A 20,081-nucleotide genomic window follows, 5' to 3' on the forward strand; every position below is an offset into this window, starting at 1 on the left:
TTACTGAGTGCATCGTCAAGTATATCGTCAAAGACGACGATTATTTGACCATAAAGGGAAACATGTTCTCGATTTCTCAATGGGTCATGTACACTGCTCGTGGAACATTTCGCTTTTTTTTCTTACTTGGACGGACGTTTTCTAGGTCAGACCTTCTCTGCTAGCCTATTTTCTTTCTTAAACAAGGGAAACTTTCAGAAGAAAACAATCTGTTTATAAGAATTTTCTTTCGCAATCCTTTCACATTACAAACAAAGTTTGAGAAATGTGAAAAATATATGGCAAGATGAAACCAGCAGATAATGTATGCAAATACGATCACAAGTCCAGATTAACAGGGAGGGCTTCGTATAGTGAAAGCATGTCAATGGGTCATCAATCCGTAGTTTTATCGTTTTAGTCTATTCACTCATACTATTTCCCTTATCTCCATCAATGTGGAGCAGTCTCAAACTTGCTATTATTTATGTTTCAACGAAAACAAAATCTCTTGAATCTTTTTTATTTTTTAGGATACTTTTGCCGCAACTGATTTTCATTCTCCAAAGAAGGGTTATTTTATTTCAACTGAAATTAAAGTGATTCAGTTTCATTCAATATAATTTTAGAATATGGCCTTTTTTTTCACATAGATTTTATTAACTTTAGTATATAATGAGAACCCCTAGAGGACATTATGCTCAGTGTGACTCCATAAACAACACATAAAACTTTTATTTAAAAAGTACGGTGCAGCTCCAAAGTTTTTGGGAAAATGATACGCTTTGAGTATAAGAAATGATACGTATGAGTAGAATTACACCACGAGAAATCGTGTACATTTTCTTTTCCACGATTATTTGGGCTTATTCGCAGGAGGAGGCCAGGAAACTCTCAAGAGACGGTACATTTTTTTCAAGGCCTCTTCTTGAAAAAGATGAACAATAGTTCGAGTCTTTTTGGAAATTTCTTCGGTAATTTCTTGTACCACATTGAGACTGAATAAAAATTCATTGCTCTCAACGAGTTGACTTTGTAGTCAATCTTATCTGTCAGTCGTTTTAATTCAATTACCCCATGTGACACTTATTTATAGTGGGTATTATCTTTCGACTTAAAGACGAGCCTTCTTTTGCCTCCTCTTTTTCCTCTCTTCTTTTATAACTATCGTTCGTTGCATCACAATGTCACTCCAGATTCTTATTCATATGCCAGATTTTCAAATCCGCAGGTTTATGTATTAAAAATCAAACTTTCCTCAAACTTCGAAGGAACTGCGCAGCCGAAATTAAGCAAACAAAGGAATCGCATGAATTGTTTACCTTTTGACACTCCCCCCCCCCCCCCGTGAGAAACTTTTTAACCCTGAACCCCCGCTCCATGAACAAATTCTAGTTGCGCCACTGTCCGGGTTAAACCACACTGAAAAAAAAAACTCTGGCCGCGGAAGCTGTAATTACGGGCTGTATAGACATACCGTCCGCGTTCCGGGCTCAGAGGCCGAAAGTTTCGGGCACAGCACCCGGAGCAGTCGAAGCTACGGCTCCAGCGTCCGGAACTTTCGGTCTTTGGGCCCGGAACGGACGACATGTCTGTATAGCCCGTATTTTTCAGTGCATGAATGTACCACACTTTGTTACTTACTTGGACATACTTGACAAAACGGGAAACCTCCCAAATTAGCGAAGTAGAAACCATTCCTGCACTCACACTTCCCATTCTTGCAATCGCTGAAACCGAAGAGACCTTCGCATCGAGTCGTGTAATTACATTCACGGAATACTTCCAAAGGATCTGCAACAAAAATCAAGACTTGCACTGAGTGAAAGGAAAAAAAGCAAAAAAATAAATGAGAAATAGGTGTGAATTTGTTTTTTCCGTAAGGAAAAACGGCGCATGAACCTTCAGGCGTTGCCAAACTTCCTTTGATAAAACACGCATTTTCAGGTAAAATTGTGAATATTTTTCTCCCAATGTTTCAAATAATTTTGTTCGCACGTTTACCGAGAATTCCCGAAAATTTCAGGGAAAAATATTCATAACTTTCCTCAAATATAAATATTTTATCGCGGGAATTTCGTCAACTCTCGAATGTTCATACGGCGTTCTTCCATAGCACGGCAGAACAGTGCAGTGTGCCACGTGGTCCCCACTAACCAAACCTGGCATACATTTGAGCGAATCTTCAAGGATGCAACTATTGCGTCGTGTAGGGTGTGTGTTTTGCCCGATCGATGAAATGAAGGCGCACATCTCTCTCTGCCAAAGAACCGAACTCCTATCGAGCAACAGAAGGTGGTTCTCCTTCAATTCGTCGATTAGGCAAAATAGATCTCACGTGCTCGAATAGTCGCATCCCACGAAGATGAGTACCGCAGCTGTTTTTTGAAGGCGCACAACTCTCTCTGTCAAAGCAAAGATGAGCGAGATGCGAGACCCCTCCGAGTGCAAGGTTCTCCTTCAAATTAGCGATTAAGCAAAAACAGATCCTTGGCTCGAATGGTCGCATCTCATGAAGATGAGAACCGCAACTGATTTTTTTAACTAATCTTAATCTAATCTTAGTTCAATCCATCAAGTATACTTGGAACCGATCTTGATTTTGGTTCTTAGATTGGTTTCAGAGTTAAAACCGGTCCGGTAATTCTGTTTCTAGAATAGGTCACAACCTGATTTTCGAGTTTCAGTTCGAAATGAAGTTCGGTAAAAAGACTGCAATTTTTTTACGCACAGTCGATCAAACCAGAAATATTTTCAAGGGTTGGTACATTTTTCCTCCTACTGGATTTTTTAGATAATTTCAGTTTTCTGTGATTTAACTTCCAATTTAAGGGTGAATTCACTCGTGGCTTTTCTAATAATTATGAATTTGTTTCATTTATTGCAGTGAATTTGCAAAGTAGAATACACGTATAAAGTTCTCTTGTATAGCATTGAAGAACTTGGAGGACAAGGCGCATAAGTGCAGTTTTTGAAAGAATTGAGATACTAATGAATTCAAGTAAAACTAGTCTTCATGCATATTCTGTGAAACATTCGCTCTTAAATTCCAATTTTTAAGCAACAAAAAGTCAGTGTGACTTTTTTCCCGCCATATGGATCCATGCAATTTTGAAACTCCGAACAGGCATTTCTCGAAATAGCAAAAACTGCACTTATGCACGTATCCCTCCAAGCCCCCCTCCCCCCCCCCCCCCATTGAGATATAACAAACCTCTTCTCTCTCCTCTGCTGCCTTCTTTCCAAGTGGTAATAGCCAAAGGCGAGTGTTCCCTCTCTGTTCCATTAACTTTTGGGGACAAAATGTCTATTGTCCACGGCTGCTCGTTCATACTGACCCATTATTATCATGCAAAGACTTGATTATGACGCTTTGACGTGTATTACAGAAGATAAACGACGCAGTGAACTGACGACGACGCGCACTCTCTCAATTCTCAATGACCATTACAAGGCGAGGTCATTGTCATATTGTCGCATGCATAGAGAGCCCGTTCTCTTTTTTCTCTTTTCTTCTACGTGCGCACGACTCGTCTCTCATTGCAGTATAGCAACGAATTTTGGTGCTCTTCATCTCTGGCCTTTAAGCGCACGGTCAGGTCAGTTGCGTTTGGTAATAGTTTCTTGTTTGTAAAATTTTTTTATGAGTTGTAAGTTGTAGTTCCATTAGTTCCACCCGCTAAAAATGACGAGTGGGCTCTTCAGAATGCGCCAACTCACATGTGTAGAACTTCCTACTTATATGAGTAGAAATCCTACTCCTATCACTAGAATATTCTACTCATAAGAGTAGAGGAGTTCAACTCATATGAATTCAATTTTTTTCATTCCTCAGAGGTGCTGTCTCTGACCAGGAGACATCGACATATCATGTAAATTTTAAAAATAAAAACAGTTTGTTCTTATGATTTTTTTGGTGATTTTTTATGCGGTGACTAGTTTCTGAGATATCGGACACGGTAGATTCATACATGTGAGTTGAAATTCTAGTCATATGAGTGGCGAAAACTGGATAGAGAAATTCTGCCACATGAGTTAAATTCTATTCATATAAGTTGAGATTCTATTCTTATGAGTTGGAATTCTATTCATATGACTTTGATTTTCTACTCATTTGTACTCACCATTCTTAGCAGGGCATAGGTTGTAATGCATTAAAGAATATTGCAGATTGTAGGTCAAAATGTCTGCTTTGTTTTGTTTGTAAGTTGTATTTTCTCATCTAACATGTAGATCGAAATACTATATTATTTATTTGACTTGTACCTCGATTTTTTTAAATCAATTATATATGTCAGTGCGTGGCGTGCTTTGCGAGAGATCGATTGATCTGGCATTTAAACCTATGGAAAAGGATCGATAAACAGGGTGCTCGCAACAAACACCTTTTTAATCGATTCTTATCTCAGCTTCAAATGATGAAATGTCGAAATTCGGCCCTGCGCGTCTCGCCATGGGGACAGGTTAAAATCTTGTATCATTCAGCCGATCCAACGTCATGATTTTTATGGTGATGGTTGAGGGGAGAAGGGAAATCAGTCCGCAAAAAACTTAAAATTTAGTTACTCTTTTACTAGAGTACCTACTATGCTCCCTGACCGCTTCGCGCCTCAAGCGTTATGCGTCACGCGTTACACTCATGATTATTTTATTACCGAGTATGACTGATGCATAAAGTAGTGCCCCACGCAAATTTAAGGAAAAATGATGAATGAACCTGCGTTGCGGCAGTTTTAAGTTTGAAACCTCTGAATCTCAGTTTTGACAAAAATCGCTCTACTGAAAAAGCTGTTGTCCAAGTAGCAGTGATCGCGATAAGTTGTGATTCGGTCGGAAATCGTGTAGCGATTTTATCGACGTTGAATAATTGCAATATTACCGGATAAAAAATTGCGATTTCATCACATTTTGCATTAGGATCGCAATTTCTTCGACGGCGATGTATCGCAATATTATCGAACGACACATTGTGATAAGTTGAGATGAAATTTCCATTTTATCGAACGCGATTTTATAGAAATAAAATTGCAACGAGATCGAGGATAATCGCTCGGATGTTGATGAAACCGTCTTGAAATCGTAAAAAAATCGCTACTTAATTTCAGAACATCGCAATTTTTTCCGTTCAGTAATGCTACGTGGGTGTGGACTGAGGCCCCTCGCACTTCAGATCACATTTGTTATTAGACTTCCCATTGATCACTGCGCGACCAGCACGAAAAAAAAGAAGGGAAATTAAGTACATAGAAGAAGAACCATAGAGTGAACGAACGAGTGTTTGTCAGGTGCTATACGTGAATGCGATGCTTTGGTTTATAATGTATGTATGTACTCTCGTCGTTTCTTGAGGGCAGCAATCATAATAACTGCACAACTGATTTAGCACCGAGGGTGTTCGGACACAGTTTTCTGAGCAACAGCCGTTTTAGATAAGATAAGAAGATAATTAGATATATTTGTATATAAAGCCATGTGGCTAAAGAAAATCAATCAACTCATCTGTCACTTCTGTAAATTATCACCTCTAACCATCAAACAAATACTTAGGGACTTCTCTGCCCTCAGATATCTCCAATCACAGATCTACTCCCCTACAGTCAACAGAAATACAAACCCACTTACATGCGATGAACCCAATATTACTACCAAAATTCTGAAACTCTTCACCTCTCTTAATTTAAAAATCTAAATTTTCGTATATACTCGCATTTTCAAAATTCTCTGTAAAGACGTCCTCTACTTCTTCTTTGGAAAATTAGTCAACGTAATACCTTGAAAACTTCCTTTATTTTTCTTCTCTGTTGGCAGAATACTCTGTATCAATTTCAAGCTGTATGAATATGAAGCTGATTGGCTTCTTTCCAAAATTAATAACATGAGAGATGAAATTTTGAAATATACTGCAATGGAGATACGTGGTTTCGCACTTTGGCCATCGATAAATATTTTTAATCGTTTAATCCATAACATATCTGGAGACCCATTCTGCCGTGCTAAGGAAAAAAGCCGTATGAACATTCGAGAGTTGCCAAATTTCCTTCGATGAAACGTTTATCTTTGAGGAAAGCTATGGATATTTTTCCTCGGAATTTTCAGGAATTGTAGGAGAAATTGCGAACAAAATTATCTGAAAAATTGGAGGAAAAACGTTCACAAATTTTCCCGAAAATTCGTGATTTATTAAAGGAAATTTGGCAACGCCTGAAGGCTCATACGGCGTTTTTCCTTAGTGCGGCAGCATTACTGAGACACTTTAATTCACAGAAGCATTATTTTCAGTCTAAAATGAGATCATATTTTCCAATTTTAGCTGATTTTCCCCGTTTTTCTCATTCATTTCTATGAGAGGGTGGCGGTCATTCTTTGTTCGATGGAAACGCAAATTAGTATACATTTTTAACGTTCGCGTTTAATAGTGATACATTCTCTTTACATATCTACAGCTCACGGTGAGACCTTTGGAAGGGAGATTTCAAATTATACGTTGTGTAATTAACGAACATGTGCGGTAAAGAACACGCAAATTGAGCGAGGGCAAATTGTTATGACGCACAGACCATTTCAATGTAAGCTACGTAAGTATTAAATGGCTTGGGTGAACCCGATTTAGAGATTGTTCGTTTGAGGTTCTTTTTTCCCAAGTAGCACGCCTTGCGCAGACATTGCAGTAAAATTGTGGAAAAATTGCACTAAAATGCGAAATTATTGCAATTTTTTTGTGCCAGATGTTGCAACTAAATTATTAAGTAAAAATTACGTAAGTAACTGCAATAAAATTGTATCAGATTCGAGTTGCCTAGCTAACCGGTTTTTTCAAGAGAGTGAAAAATTTAGATATTGCCTGGTTTTCATTTCAATTTTATTTAAATTTTTGTCACGAGAATCACACGGATTGTCACGCAAGATGCCACATTTTATTCAATCTGATAACTATGATTTGGAAAAGAGTTGCAGACAAATTTCATTGAAATTGCAATGTAATTCCAATGAGATCAGTGCAATTTTCTTGCAAGTTGCAACTTCTCTTTGCAAAATGCTTCTTAGGTGTACGGTTCAATTAGGAGCAACCTGAATGGTCATCGATGGTATCAGCCCTCTGATTGACCAATGGTGTGTTGCAGGTCGTTGATCCCCCCCCCCCCCCCATTTACTCGTATTTTGATGACGGCTAATATAACATGAGATTACGATAAACTATTATCTCATTCGATTAATAATTCGTGCTGAAATATGAAGAGATGTGGTCAGTTATTTTGTGCTGTCTGAGGAACCTCCCTGTTTTTTTGGAGGAAGGCTCCCCCCGCAAAAGGTCCAGTTACACGATCAAATTGAGCCATCAAATTGAAGCTCTGATTGGTGGAAAAACACCTGAGGTGAGGATACGACCAATGAGAGGCACAATTTGATGGCTCAATTTTATCGTGTAACTGGACCTAAACGGATATTGCCCAGCGTTGTTTCAGCATCCCCCAAGTCCTGGCAACGTCGATAGGAAATGTTGCAGCAACAATCTTCTTGAGACAGGACTGCGTATGACCAGGGACCAGGGGATATTGTACTAATACTGCAGGCCAATATTGGCAAAAAAAAACAGTGCTGATGGTTTTTTTCGGCCTGAATGTTAATTATCAGTATTACTATAAGCAAGGGATATAGTATCAATATTCCCTGTAAATATCTATAGTTTGACAATATTGACACTAATATTTTCCGAGGATACCATATCAGTATTTTCCACACAATTTTCTTTCCGTCTCAAAAGAAACGTCGCATTCACGCCGTCTCAATCACTCCAAGAGACTTAATATCTATTGCCTTGCAATATCCCTCGAAATATTGGTTCCTTGCGGGCTGTATAGATTCTCACCATGACAGGGTGAGACGCTTTACAAAATCGAAATTTGTAATAAGAAAACAAAAACAAACTGAATTACCTAATGATTGAAAGACACCCTTCACGGGCGCAAAATACAACACGCACAACAGGACGAACTGAACACACGAACTGAGCATTTTAAACAAATGCCATATATTTCGCACACACACTATTAAAACGACCGACAATAATATCCATCACGAGTCCAAACCGCACTTGGGTCGCAAGATATCACTTTTTCACAGAAACTTTAAGATAAAATACGGTAACTATACGGTAATTTTAGAATACCTTTAAGGTAAACACGTGGGTAGAGGGCGGTCTCACCGTATTACCAGCAACATTTTTAGGAAGATCAATCGACATACGAGGAAGTCAATGGGGTAGAGGTTGCACATGGTCGAAAACCGAACTATTTTGGATTCCAGCCTCGGATTACGAAACGGAACTATCAGGATAAGACAACAGCATCGCTCGTGATAAGACAACGGTTCTGATAAGACAACGGTCGTGATAAGACTCCCAGCAGACGACCCGGCGATGACGGGTGAACCCAGCCAGCGGAACTAAAGGTGAGATCCCACGGTAATATTCGGTCTGATCGCGAGATGAGTAACTAGTCGTCGAAATGAGTACTATAGAGGAAAGAGAGTGGGAGAGAGGGTGAGGAGAGAGGGGGGGGGGGGTAACGCTTCGTCGCGGGTATAAAGAGTTTTGCGGCTAATTCATTCACTTTTGTTCGGAGCGCCTTCAATTTTTTTTTTTTTTTTTTTTTTTTTTTTTTTTTTTTTTATTGACTCCATTTGTCGGTCCTTGCATCTCCTCTCTTCCTTCTTGCTTCTTCTTCGCGTGATAAGAAATTGTTTTCCTAGCCGGGCGCTGATAGTGGGGCTCCGCACTTTGTGCAGTCCGTAAAGTAAACAGATTCTCTGGGTTGGGAGAGTTGGCAATGGTCTTGCTCTTCGTATTGCATAAGTAAATGTGGATATTGACTCTGAGAATCCCGAGGTTTTGAGCGCTCGAGTCTCACGTTCAGGAATTTTTGGCGGTCGAGTTGGTCTCTTTGATCATGGGTAGACACACGCTTTTTACACCGAGTCGTCTTTGGCTCATAGGTGCTTGTGTTGTTGAAACAAAATTAACGGAGAGTAGCACTGGAGCGTTTCTGAGATTATGGCATTTTAGGAAATCGCTCTATTAGATACTGATCTAAAACACAATTGTGTGTAACGTATTGGTTGAGGTTCACCTCAAAATTGTAAGACCCTAAACAAGAAAAAGTTAGAGGAAAAAAATATTCATGATTTTTGCTAACGATTTCACTACGATTCATGAGAGGAACTTTCGGCCAACTTCAAGGATTACTCGCGGTTTAACGTCAAAAGAAAGTCGTCATAAGTATATAACACGCTTATTTTTATTTTGGGTGGGGCTCCTGTCGGCGCCATTCCAATTTGTAAAAAGACAAATAAAATATGTTACGAATAAAAGAGAAAAAAAAGTATTTTTCTTAAACGGGGATAAAATTCAAACGCAGGATGACTTTTTAATGTAGGTCAAACAAAACTCTACAAATATTGCTCGGATGCCTACATTGTTTGCCATTTCAAGGACCATCAACGTTTGTAATACATTTTATCAATATTATACACATATCATGCAGAAAATTGACAATATCGCGATGAAAATCAGTAATAGTCGGTGCAATGGGTGACGCTGAAATTAAGTTGAGGCACAAGAGAAACACGCAAAGCACTCTGAGTTAGTTTCCCATGCGATAAACTTTGAACGAGATTCGCTATAACGCCTGGATGCAACTATTCGGGCTCCATGGATGTCTGTGTTGCATACACATGGAAATGAAGGCGCTTTGGCTCACCAGGCACTCATCGCTTCATCCGCGGCGCGACGCGGCGCGGCAGCAATAACTGTATCGCGACAGGGCCGGGTTAAGAGGGTGGCCACATGGGCCGCGGCCCATGGCGGCAAAATTAGGGGGCGGAAAATTTTGCAATTTTTTTTAAATTCAGGTACAAAAAAATCGGATTCAGAAAAAAATTACAAACAAGAAATGGTGACAAAATCTCTCATTTCCAGAGAGTTCGTTAATTTCTAATTTTGTCGTATTTCGGTGATACAAAAGACTGCGCACCTTTAATTAGTTGAGTTAAGAGAGAAACCAAACACGTAATTTGGCCTGGAGCGGCGCGGCGCAAAGAGAAATGATGACGAGGACTTAAGATGAAAAGGAGAAGCCCTCAACACTGCGGTCGGCATGTAACACATATTAGCACCTACGAGACTGCACGAATACTTCACGTATTGCATCAAACACAGTACGGACAACAGCGGTCGGCGCGGCGCCGTGAGACGCACAGTGCCTACGAGACTACCTGAATACTTCACGCATTGCGTCAAACACAGTGTGGTCCAGCGCGGCGCGGCGGCGGAAGTTAATATTATTAAACCACATTTATGTTTGTTCTTTCTTAATTTTTTAGTTCATTTCTTACAAATGAAAGGCCTTGTCCCCACAGAGATAGGTTTACGGAACTAAACTTTCGCGCGAAGTTCCGTGAACTTTTGCTAATAGTGTTGACAGGGCTTACGCAAAAAATGTGTCCAACACGAGTGAACGCGTCTTATGCACCCTTCTCCCTCCGGCACGTTCACTTGATGGTTTTTATTGATGTTTAAAAAAGGATAAGAAGAGGGCGGCAAAATACAGGCGGCCCATGGGCGGCAAGTAGGTAAATCCGGCCATGTATTCGCAAGGATCCAGAATAACTGAGCGCCTTAAATTTTGCGTTTATTGTACGAAGATATCTCTAAGGCATGAATAGTTGTTCTATAAATTATGCTCAGCACATTACTATATCAAAACTGAAGCACGAAAGATACGCACATTCTACGCATTTGTGCGACTATTAATGCGTAATTTGAAGTTTTGTTTCATAGTTCAAATAGTCGCTCTACATTGCAGTGTTTCAAAATCTCTGTTTGAAAATCCTCACTCGAAAGTCGATGCAATTTCTCTTACTCATATGAAGGTGATTTTCATAAAAATTTAAGCGTACATGTTGGTTACTTTTATTTCAACAAATAAAAATATGTGATGAGATTTTAAATCACTACAATGTAGATTTGACTGTTTTACTGAACTTTGGCCCATTGGACCATATATTTTGCAATGGGACTTCTTAGATTTCTGGCTCATTTTAGAAACAGCATATTCACCATTAGCCACCCTACACAGATAGGTGATTTTATGGATGAGCTGGACACAGTGGTTTCTTATTGCAAAATGCAGTCGAGCTATTATCGGATATCAAAGTTGTTGGTTCGGGTAACCGAAGTAGGTAAAACCATACCATGGACACCATACTAGGTTCAGATAAATGAATTCTTAGGTAATTAATACGAATCTCCGCATGACCAGGAAAAAGTTGGTTGCCCGAATTAAATCACGTTTTCTACACCAAAAACGTCGGTTAACAAGATCAAATTTTGTGTTCAGTTTGAACTGAATTTCGTTCCCCGAGCAAAAAGGCACAAAATTGTCCAAATCTCACCCATAGACTGAGAATACCTCACAATTAGTAATTAGCGGGTGTATTATGTATCGACGGCATAAGTCCGCGATCACACATCTCGTTTGCGGTGTCTGAAAATCTCCGCCTCTGTGTTAGGTATTTTTTTAAAGGAGAACAAATTGACATCATTCCTTGAAGTTTTTTCAGCATTTTCCTCGCACAGAGAAGAAAAATCACGTCAATTTTAAAGAATTGCCGTTGAGTAGTTGTCCGCTTAAAAGGTAAAGTATGACAGGAAGTCTGCGACGTCGCAAACCAAGTTATGTGATTGCCAACTTACACCGTCCGCATATTTTGGGATTATGGCTACTAAGACCTAGAGATGCTTTTTTTCGGCCTTCTTTTATGATGAGCATCTCTAAGTCTGTAGCATAAAATCATAAGAGTAGTGCGTAACGCATAACGCCTGAGGCGTGAAGCGTTTCTGGGGGTTAGACCACGAAGCGGTCAGAAGGCATGCCCCCTAGTTAAAAACAGAGAGATTCAAATAAAAAAAATTATGTGTCGTCTTAATGGTAAAAAATTAAAAACAGTAAGCGACCTCGTTGCAGTTGATCCGATGCGCGTGTTACGGCTGTTAAGAAACACGAATAAAATAGTGTTGGAAAGGGGATAAAGGATGGAAGCTCGTAGAGATGAATAAATCGTCACGCTGTAAAATGACGCAGGATAAGAGGATACGAAGTTGAGCATAGCGATTTTTTATGACATAGATTTTCTATGATTTCGCTGCATAAAATGATCATACCTATGACAAGTAAAATCAACGTCACCGTAAGTCCAACGAAAATGTTTGCACCGCGCACGGCTACGCAACATCAATGGTATACTTTAGTTCATAAATGAGAAGGGGGGGAGGGGGTTAAATCATTGTTTTCTACCTTTTTTTTAAGCTTCCCAGCAATTTCCCGCTTTAGAAACAGCTACAATTCTTAGAGCCCCGAGCTCCCCAAAAAATTGGGGCTTGAGCCCATTAAATCCTGCATATTTCCGCCTTATGCGCCTCTGCCATGCCATATACGTTTCATCCTCATTCATTCAAGTGCAGTGGCGTGGCGTGGCGTGTGCTTTGCGATCTATCGATTGATCTACCATTCAAACCTATGGAAAAGGATCGATAGACAGGGTGTTCGTAACGAACGCCTTAATGATAGATTTTTTACCATAGCTTCAAATGAGGAAATATCGATAATCGATCATTCACGCCTCGCCACTGGTAAATTACGACAATTTTATCGCAGGTGGCGGTTAATTTACCGAACGCCCACGGAAGATCTATCTCTAATAATTATTAAACTTTTTAAATCAAGTAAAACTATCAACTGAAATCCACCCAAAATTATTGGGTCATACTCATACCTTAACTCCAACAAGGTAAGTATATTCAACGTGATGCACTGAAATAAAAATCTCGGTGTATTTATCAAGAAAAGGGTAAAATTACCAAGAATTCAGGGTTCTATTTGATCCCAGTTTTTTCTTGGTAAAATTACCATTTATGGAATTGGTAATTTTACCGAGAAATCTCGGTAAAATTATTGAACTTTCTGGGTAATTTTACTTGACCTTGGTAAAAATGCCAACATTTTTTATCGACTACCGAGATAAAATGGCAAAGTTACCGGGAATCGATTACCAATAAAAGTGGTATTCTTACCTGAAAAAAACAGTAAAAATACCGGTTTTTAGGTAAGCTTCCTAGTCTGTCTTGGTAAAATTACCAATAATTGGTAAAAAAAAGTGAGATGGTAAAGGTACCAACGGACTTTGATAAAAACGCCGAGAATTTTTTTTCAGTGTGGATTTTCTGAGGATCGAATTAAAGTCAATCGTAAAATACGAGTAAATGTTTAACCTTCACAAAATGCAAATCACACGTAAGCTCATCAAACGGATGAAAGTTCGCATCCAGAAAATAGCTGGCTTTAGCTGAACGAACCAAGGGCATATTCATTCCCCGTTAATTTTTCTATTGCATTGACACTTATCGCGTCCGTATGTATTTCAATTATTTCCTTCCGCTTTCATCTACTTTTCCGGGGTAAAGACACTGAGTGGTCTTGTGATCGGCGCACAGTCCCGTTCAAGGTCATATGACGTTGATAATTCGCAGTGCACGCATAATTATATGTAGCCGGGGAAAGCTATATTATCAACAAAAATTTGGAATTTTAATGCGGAAGACCATACAATGGGTGTGACTCAAAAAAAATGATAAACTTTTTCCTCAGAACTGAGCAAGTGGACAGCTTGACAAGATCCGACCTTCAAGAATTTCCTTTTACTAGCATCTTCTTTTCGACAAGGAGTCGCACAGTATGGATCGAGTTAATTAGGGAGGTCGGACGTGAAATGTTTCCCTGGGTAAAAATTGGCGATAGGAGCTGCGTTTCAAAATAGCATAGGAGTTCTTACAGCCGACTGAAGAAGGCGATAGAAAATCATATAGCTGGCTACAGAAAGTGGAAAAAATCATACGGCCGGGCTACACGAAGCTATAAAAAATTAATCAGCCGGGCTATAGTTCCTGTCGCCGAGCTTTACACTTTATCGCCTGGCTGTTGCTTTTTCGCCATCGGCTATAAAAGGCTATAAGAAATTGTGTAGAAATTCGTGTGCTTTATAAATCCTTAAGTTTGTACGGAATCACCATAATATTTACAAAACACACATTATATTTTCCTTTACTACATATCGACGGTGAAACTACCAAACCACGTATCTCGGTTTGCGACGTCGCAGACTTCCCGTCATACTTTATTTTTTAAATGAAAAACTACTCAACATCCAGTCTTGAAAATTTCTGTGATTTTTCCTTTTTGTGCGGAGAAAATTCCGTGAAAATTTCAAGGAATGATATTGATTTGTTCTCCTCCAAAAAAATAAAATGTGAGCGTAGATTTTTAAACACCGCAAACGAGATACGTGGTTTGGTAGTTTCACCGTCGATATTTGTTTTCATCAGTTAAAATGAGAATAATCCATACAGAGTGTGCAAACATTTCAAAGTCATGAGTTGAACAACGCTGACTCCACGAGATTAAATATTAGAGCCTAACACAAAGCGGAGCGGCGGCGCACTGGCGCCTACAAACCTAACAGGGATACTTCACGCATTGCGCAATGCGTGAAGTATCCCTGTTAGGTTTGTAGGCGCCAATGCGCATTTCGCGCTGGCTGCCCGCCCGCCGCGCCGCGCCGCAGCGTACCACGGCGCTTGAAGCAACTATTTCACACCAGAGGTATTGCACAGTATCGTACGAAATTGAAGGCGCTCCAACATAGTAGGAATGGCAGGCATCCTTCAAAAGTACGGAGCTTTCCTCGCAAAATAAATCAAGATATTACGTCCCAAAAAGAGAGCGGCAGTCCAAAAATTCACTAAGTCCTAGCATCCGTAATTAGTAACGTTTAGCATACTCTTTATCGTCAGGTTGTTGCTTAATCGCCATCGGCTATAAAAGGCTATAAAAAATTGTGTTGCCGGCTATAGAAGCTATTGGAAATCTTACAGTCGGCTGTAGGTCTATGGTATTTTGGAACACAGATTCTACTGCCAATTTTTACCAGGGTTGACACAAACTGCGAAGTTTAATGTTTATTTTGTCACATTTTGAAGTTCAAGGGGTGCTTCTAGAGGAAAATTTCACGAGGAACCCAATGAAACCAATTTTGGAAACTCGAAGTTTGTATAATCGGAGTTATGAACGTTTAACGTTTCCAAATGTTGTCCGACCTCTCCTGTTAGCTCGTTCCACTGTATGCCGCATCTGATCAACGAGTGCGAAAGAGATAGACGACGATCCAGCGCACGGACGAAGTTAAGTTGAGCCTTGCTCCCTGTTTACCGCCGTGTTTTTGCGGGCTCTCATTAAACAGCAATTTAATAGTCTTGCCGTCACGAATTCACACTACCACCGTTGCAAGAAAACGAGCCGAGCCTGAATTTTTGCGCTTGTGTGTTTGCGTTACGTCTATTTATCGTCTTAATTGAATTTTATGCTCGAAAGGCACACAGGCGTCTATTTTGGAAAGGGAGGAGAGGAGTTAAAACTGAAGCAACTTCATACATTTTTCGATGAATATTGATCAAATGTCAAAGTTATAAAATCAAACTTTGAAAAACAAAAATCAACAACAAAAATGGGAAATTTATCTTGTTTTGTCCATTCGACCGTGATACCTAATGAAAACAGTTGAGAAATCACAGAATTTTATTTTTCTATAAGGTACCTTAGGATGGTGCTGTGATGTAGTCATCATCTGGAAGTTTCTAGTCACTATCGATAACGAAGAAGATTAGTGGATGCTTTTACTACTGACAAATTAAGGAGTGATTAAGAGGAAACGTGGAAGCACTTTAATTGTGACTAAATTATTGGATTAGTAACCACCTAATCAACTTCCAGTCTTCTTCGCGCGTGATTGTTTCTCCATTATCATTTCTTCCGGGTTATCACAACTGACTCAGTTGAAAACTAAGTAATCAGTATTTTTAACCTTTTATTTTTTTAATTATTACAATGTTCAATCACCACTAAATTTTTCCCTTTTCATTGTAAGTGACTTTTTTTTTCTGTTTATTAAAAGTTTAAACCGTAATACTTGCCTGCGAAATCACTACAAGAGCAGTACAGGTAAGCGCGCGTTTAAAATCAGTGAAATCGGACAATTTTTTTGTTTGCCAATACATGTTTTTCATCTGATTATATGGTATTTTTTAAAATTTTGTATGTATTTTTTAGTTTTTGAAAATTTAATTTCCGTAAACCTATCTCTGTGTGAACAAGGCCTTCCATTTACATGATATGAACGAAAATATTATGAAAAAACAAACATAAATGTGCTTTAATAATTTTAACTTGCGCCGCCGCGCTGCGGTGCGCTGACCGCACTATGTTTAGCGCAATGCGTGAAGTATTCCTACAGTCTTGTATGCGATATGCGTTTCACGCCGACCGCTGCTGCAGTACTGCACGCACTAAGTTTGACGTAATGCGTGAAGTATTCATGCACCTTGTAGGCGCTATGCGTTCCACGCCGCGCCGCCCGCTGCTGACCGCAGCGACCGTGCTGTCTGACGCAATGCGTGAAGTATTAATGCAATCTTGTAGGCGCTAATATGTGTTACATGCCGACCGCCGCGCCGCACCGCGCTGAGGGTTTCTCCTGTTCATCTCAAGTTCTCGTCATCATTGCTCTCCGCGCCGCGCGGCGCGCCATTCCAGACCAAATTCTGTGTTCGTCTCTTAGTCTCTCTTAGTCTTAACTCGACTAATTAAAGGTGCTGTCTGTTGTATCATAGAAAGACGACGAAATTAGAGATATACTCTCGGGAAATGAGAGATTTTGTCACTTTTTCTCGTTTGTAATGTTTTCTCTGAATTCGATTTTTCTTTATAGCTACATTTACAAAAATTGCAAAATTTGCCGCCCCCTAAATTTGCCGCCATGGGCCGCGGCACATGTGGCCACCCCCTAAATCCGGCCCTGGTTACAATCACTACAAGAGCAGCACAGGTAGGCGCGTTTAAAATCAGTGAAATTGGGCAATTTTTTTTTTATTATAGTTAATAGATGTTGAACGATTGCGCTTGTATATTGCATATGTATGTATCTATGGTTACGCACCATCACTTGCCTCCTTGTTCTTCTCAAGTATGTACACGCTCCTCTGATCTAGCTAGTTTGTCGTTATTCTCTTCCCCTTTCCCTACAGATGTTACACAACCGATTACATTTCCTTTTTTTAAATTTTTGTATGTATTTTTTATTTTTAATTTTTTAAATTTTTCATTTTTTTTGGATCGCATAGGAAAGACTTATCAAAAAAAAAAAAAAAAATAAAACAGCAATCAAATTTTTTTGTCATTCGAAATTTTTAGGAGCACTTGCCTTGCCCACGGAAATTAATATTAGCCACCAAAGTGATGTAAAAATCATAGTAGTGCGCATCGCTATGTATGTCAAGTTTGCATTTTACTCGCTCGGGGAAGGTAAGTTAGAGATGAAACTGCACTGAGCGACGCTGTATCAAGGAGGAACATAGTGATTAAGATACATTTTTCAGAGTCGAAAAACCCTCCGTGAAAAGAGCGCAATATTAAACTTTCCCGCTTTTAATTCGTATTTATGCGCTAAAAGTTACAAGTTTGCAACCCCTTCAAAATCGAGTTTCTCTCATTGGTTTTGGATTTCTTTCCGAATCCCACGTTACTTCACTCTTGAGGTGAACCCAATGAGTCTTGTGCATTCCATAATAAAATATTCTGCAATATTATATTTTTTTCAAAGCCCAAACTATTCCAAAATTCTCATACTATCCGTCACTCGTTTATTTTTCTTCTGGGGCACCACTGAGAATTAAAAAAAAAAACAAACAAACGAACATAACCTATTTTACCAATTGCTCTTATGGTGGTTCGTACTTCGTAGTTCCCCCGACTTTTTACTTTTTTTTGTCTCCACTCTCCACAAAAATCGTTTAGTTAATAGTTATCAGTCTGGAAATCTCGTATCAGTGGACGGTGTAACTGAATTCATTGTGCAGATCGTTTCTGCAATTCATGACGCTGTATTTGCATGGTATTGTTCGCGTTTATGCTCACTCTCACAATCAGTTCAACTTGCACAAGTATGAATTTCTGATTCTAGGTAACCACCTACCTCGTAAGTACTAGAGAGTACTTCCATCCTACCCAAAGAGATCATTCATTGACCCAATTCACTTTATCAAACTTTTCATTTGACATAATTGAACGGAAGGTTTAATGTGACGTCACATTCAAGTTTCTGTTCAATTTTGTATCAAATTGTTGCATCAGTATCACACTTCTAAAGCCCAATTTACACTATCAAACTTTTCATCTGACATAATTGAACGAAAAGTTGGAATGAAAGTTGGACGCAAAAAAATTTGATTTAATTATCGTTGCAGTGTGATACCGTCATCAGCCTGCAGTTCTGGAAGAGACAGCTTCGGCTCTTGTCACTCGAAAGATTTCGCTCCAACTTTTCGTTCACTTTTCCCTTCAATTTTTCATCAAATTGTCATTTTCTCTCATCTGTATCAGACTGTGCAACTTTTCATTCAACAAGTTGCATCCTAGAGTTGGATGAAAAGTTTGATAGTGTGGATTGGGCTTAACTTTTCATTATAACAAATTGCATCGAAGAGTTGAATAAAAAGCTCGATAGAGTGAATTGGGCATAAAGCACAGATTTGGAGAAAAAGGATTCACACTTTTCTCTTCAGAAACCCTCGCTGAATCTCTACAAAGTGTAATATTATATCGTCGCTGATAAGAACATGAGCACTAAAGTTTTCTGATCCTTTGCAGTACAGAAAAACTAAAATCCTCTTGAAGATGAATGCTAAACTAATTAAAAACTTCCTCTGAATTTCTGAAGCTTCTCTCTGTGAGCAGTTCAATTAAAATTAACCGCAAATTTGTCTAAAATTTATGTTGGTACCTAATTGCACTTCCACTGAAGTTTTGCAGAATTCCTAAGTAATCCTGTGAAGACCGAGTTGGAATCAGATTTTGTCAAAATCTGAAAGCAATTTAGGGAACAAATAGGTCAGATAGCATTATCATCAACCGGTCTTAAAAATTAGTCCAGATTTTTAGGAGAAAATAATTTTTTACAAGTGGCCACAACATGCACTATGTTTCATAACATATTATGCTCTCTTTCTTATTTTTCAAAGTATTCAGAAGAGCTGACCGTACTCTAATATTTCAGAAACAGTGAATGTACTTCAAAATTCAGATATTTAAACGTTTCTGACTTTAGTATCCAAAGTTATTGCATCATGATATCATTGAAGTTCTCATCAAGCACTGTGTCACATTAGGCATTATTTGATTAAAATGAGTCCATGCAAACCACTCAAGACATTGCTTCATTCTCATACGTTAAGCTGATACTACCCTAACATGTCATTTAAGTATTGTTAAGCGAATGACTATTCAATAGGAAGTTAATCCTACCTCCTTTAACTGACCGTCTAGTGCTACCGTAATTGATATCTAATAATCTAAAATCTTGAGCCCTCACAGTTCCGCAGGAATATCAGTCAACTTATATTGCATTTTTTAATAAAATCTTCCTCAGATCACATTACCTTATCTCAGGTTCTTTAAGTTATCAATATACTTTAATGTAGTTACCGTGAAAAGCTTGTGAAAGATTCAATTTTCAATCGGCTATCTTAAACATTATTTTGTCCTAATTTTGAATCTAATATTGGTTTTTCATTTGTAAAAACAGTGATTAAAAGATCGAGCAATGCAAATTGCTGTCATAGGGGCTGGAGCAGCTGGCCTGGTCGTTGGCCGCAGACTAGTAGAGGACATGCCTGGGGCAGACTTCACAATATTTGAGCGAACTGACTCAGTAGGTGGTACTTGGGTTTATACTGAGGAACAATTCAAGGATAAATATGGTCTACCAATCCATTCAAGCATGTACAAATCTCTAAGGTATTTTTTCCACTTCTTTATCCCTCATAGCATTTAGAGTCCTTTTATACCCAGAGTTAAGACAACTCGATTCTGGTTGGGCTTAAAGTGGCCTAAAAAAATCCAATTCTGATTGGCTCTAGCTCATGTCACAAATGTGTGCACCAA

The 20,081-nt window shown here is 39.0% G+C and overlaps 1 protein-coding gene across 3 annotated transcripts in view; it reads right to left on the bottom strand.

Moving 5' to 3' along the window:
- Window positions 1–20,081, bottom strand: part of LOC109032600 (uncharacterized) — a 43,755-nt gene that overhangs the window by 12,698 nt on the left and 10,976 nt on the right. For 2 of the 3 annotated variants that reach the window (XM_019044822.2, XM_019044824.2), the window contains exons 1-2: window positions 7,914–8,427; window positions 1,624–1,773 (exon numbers count right to left, since the gene is read on the bottom strand). In XM_019044822.2, the coding sequence (XP_018900367.2) occupies window positions 1,624–1,773; window positions 7,914–7,992 (229 nt within the window). In that variant the 5' untranslated portion in view covers window positions 7,993–8,427. Of the gene's footprint in view, window positions 1–1,623; window positions 1,774–7,913; window positions 8,428–20,081 lie in introns of those variants that run through there. The other variant, XM_019044823.2, reaches the window with a different exon arrangement.

This window comes from Bemisia tabaci, chromosome 8, assembly GCF_918797505.1.
Source record: "Bemisia tabaci chromosome 8, PGI_BMITA_v3".
Taxonomy (NCBI): Eukaryota; Metazoa; Arthropoda; class Insecta; order Hemiptera; family Aleyrodidae; genus Bemisia; species Bemisia tabaci.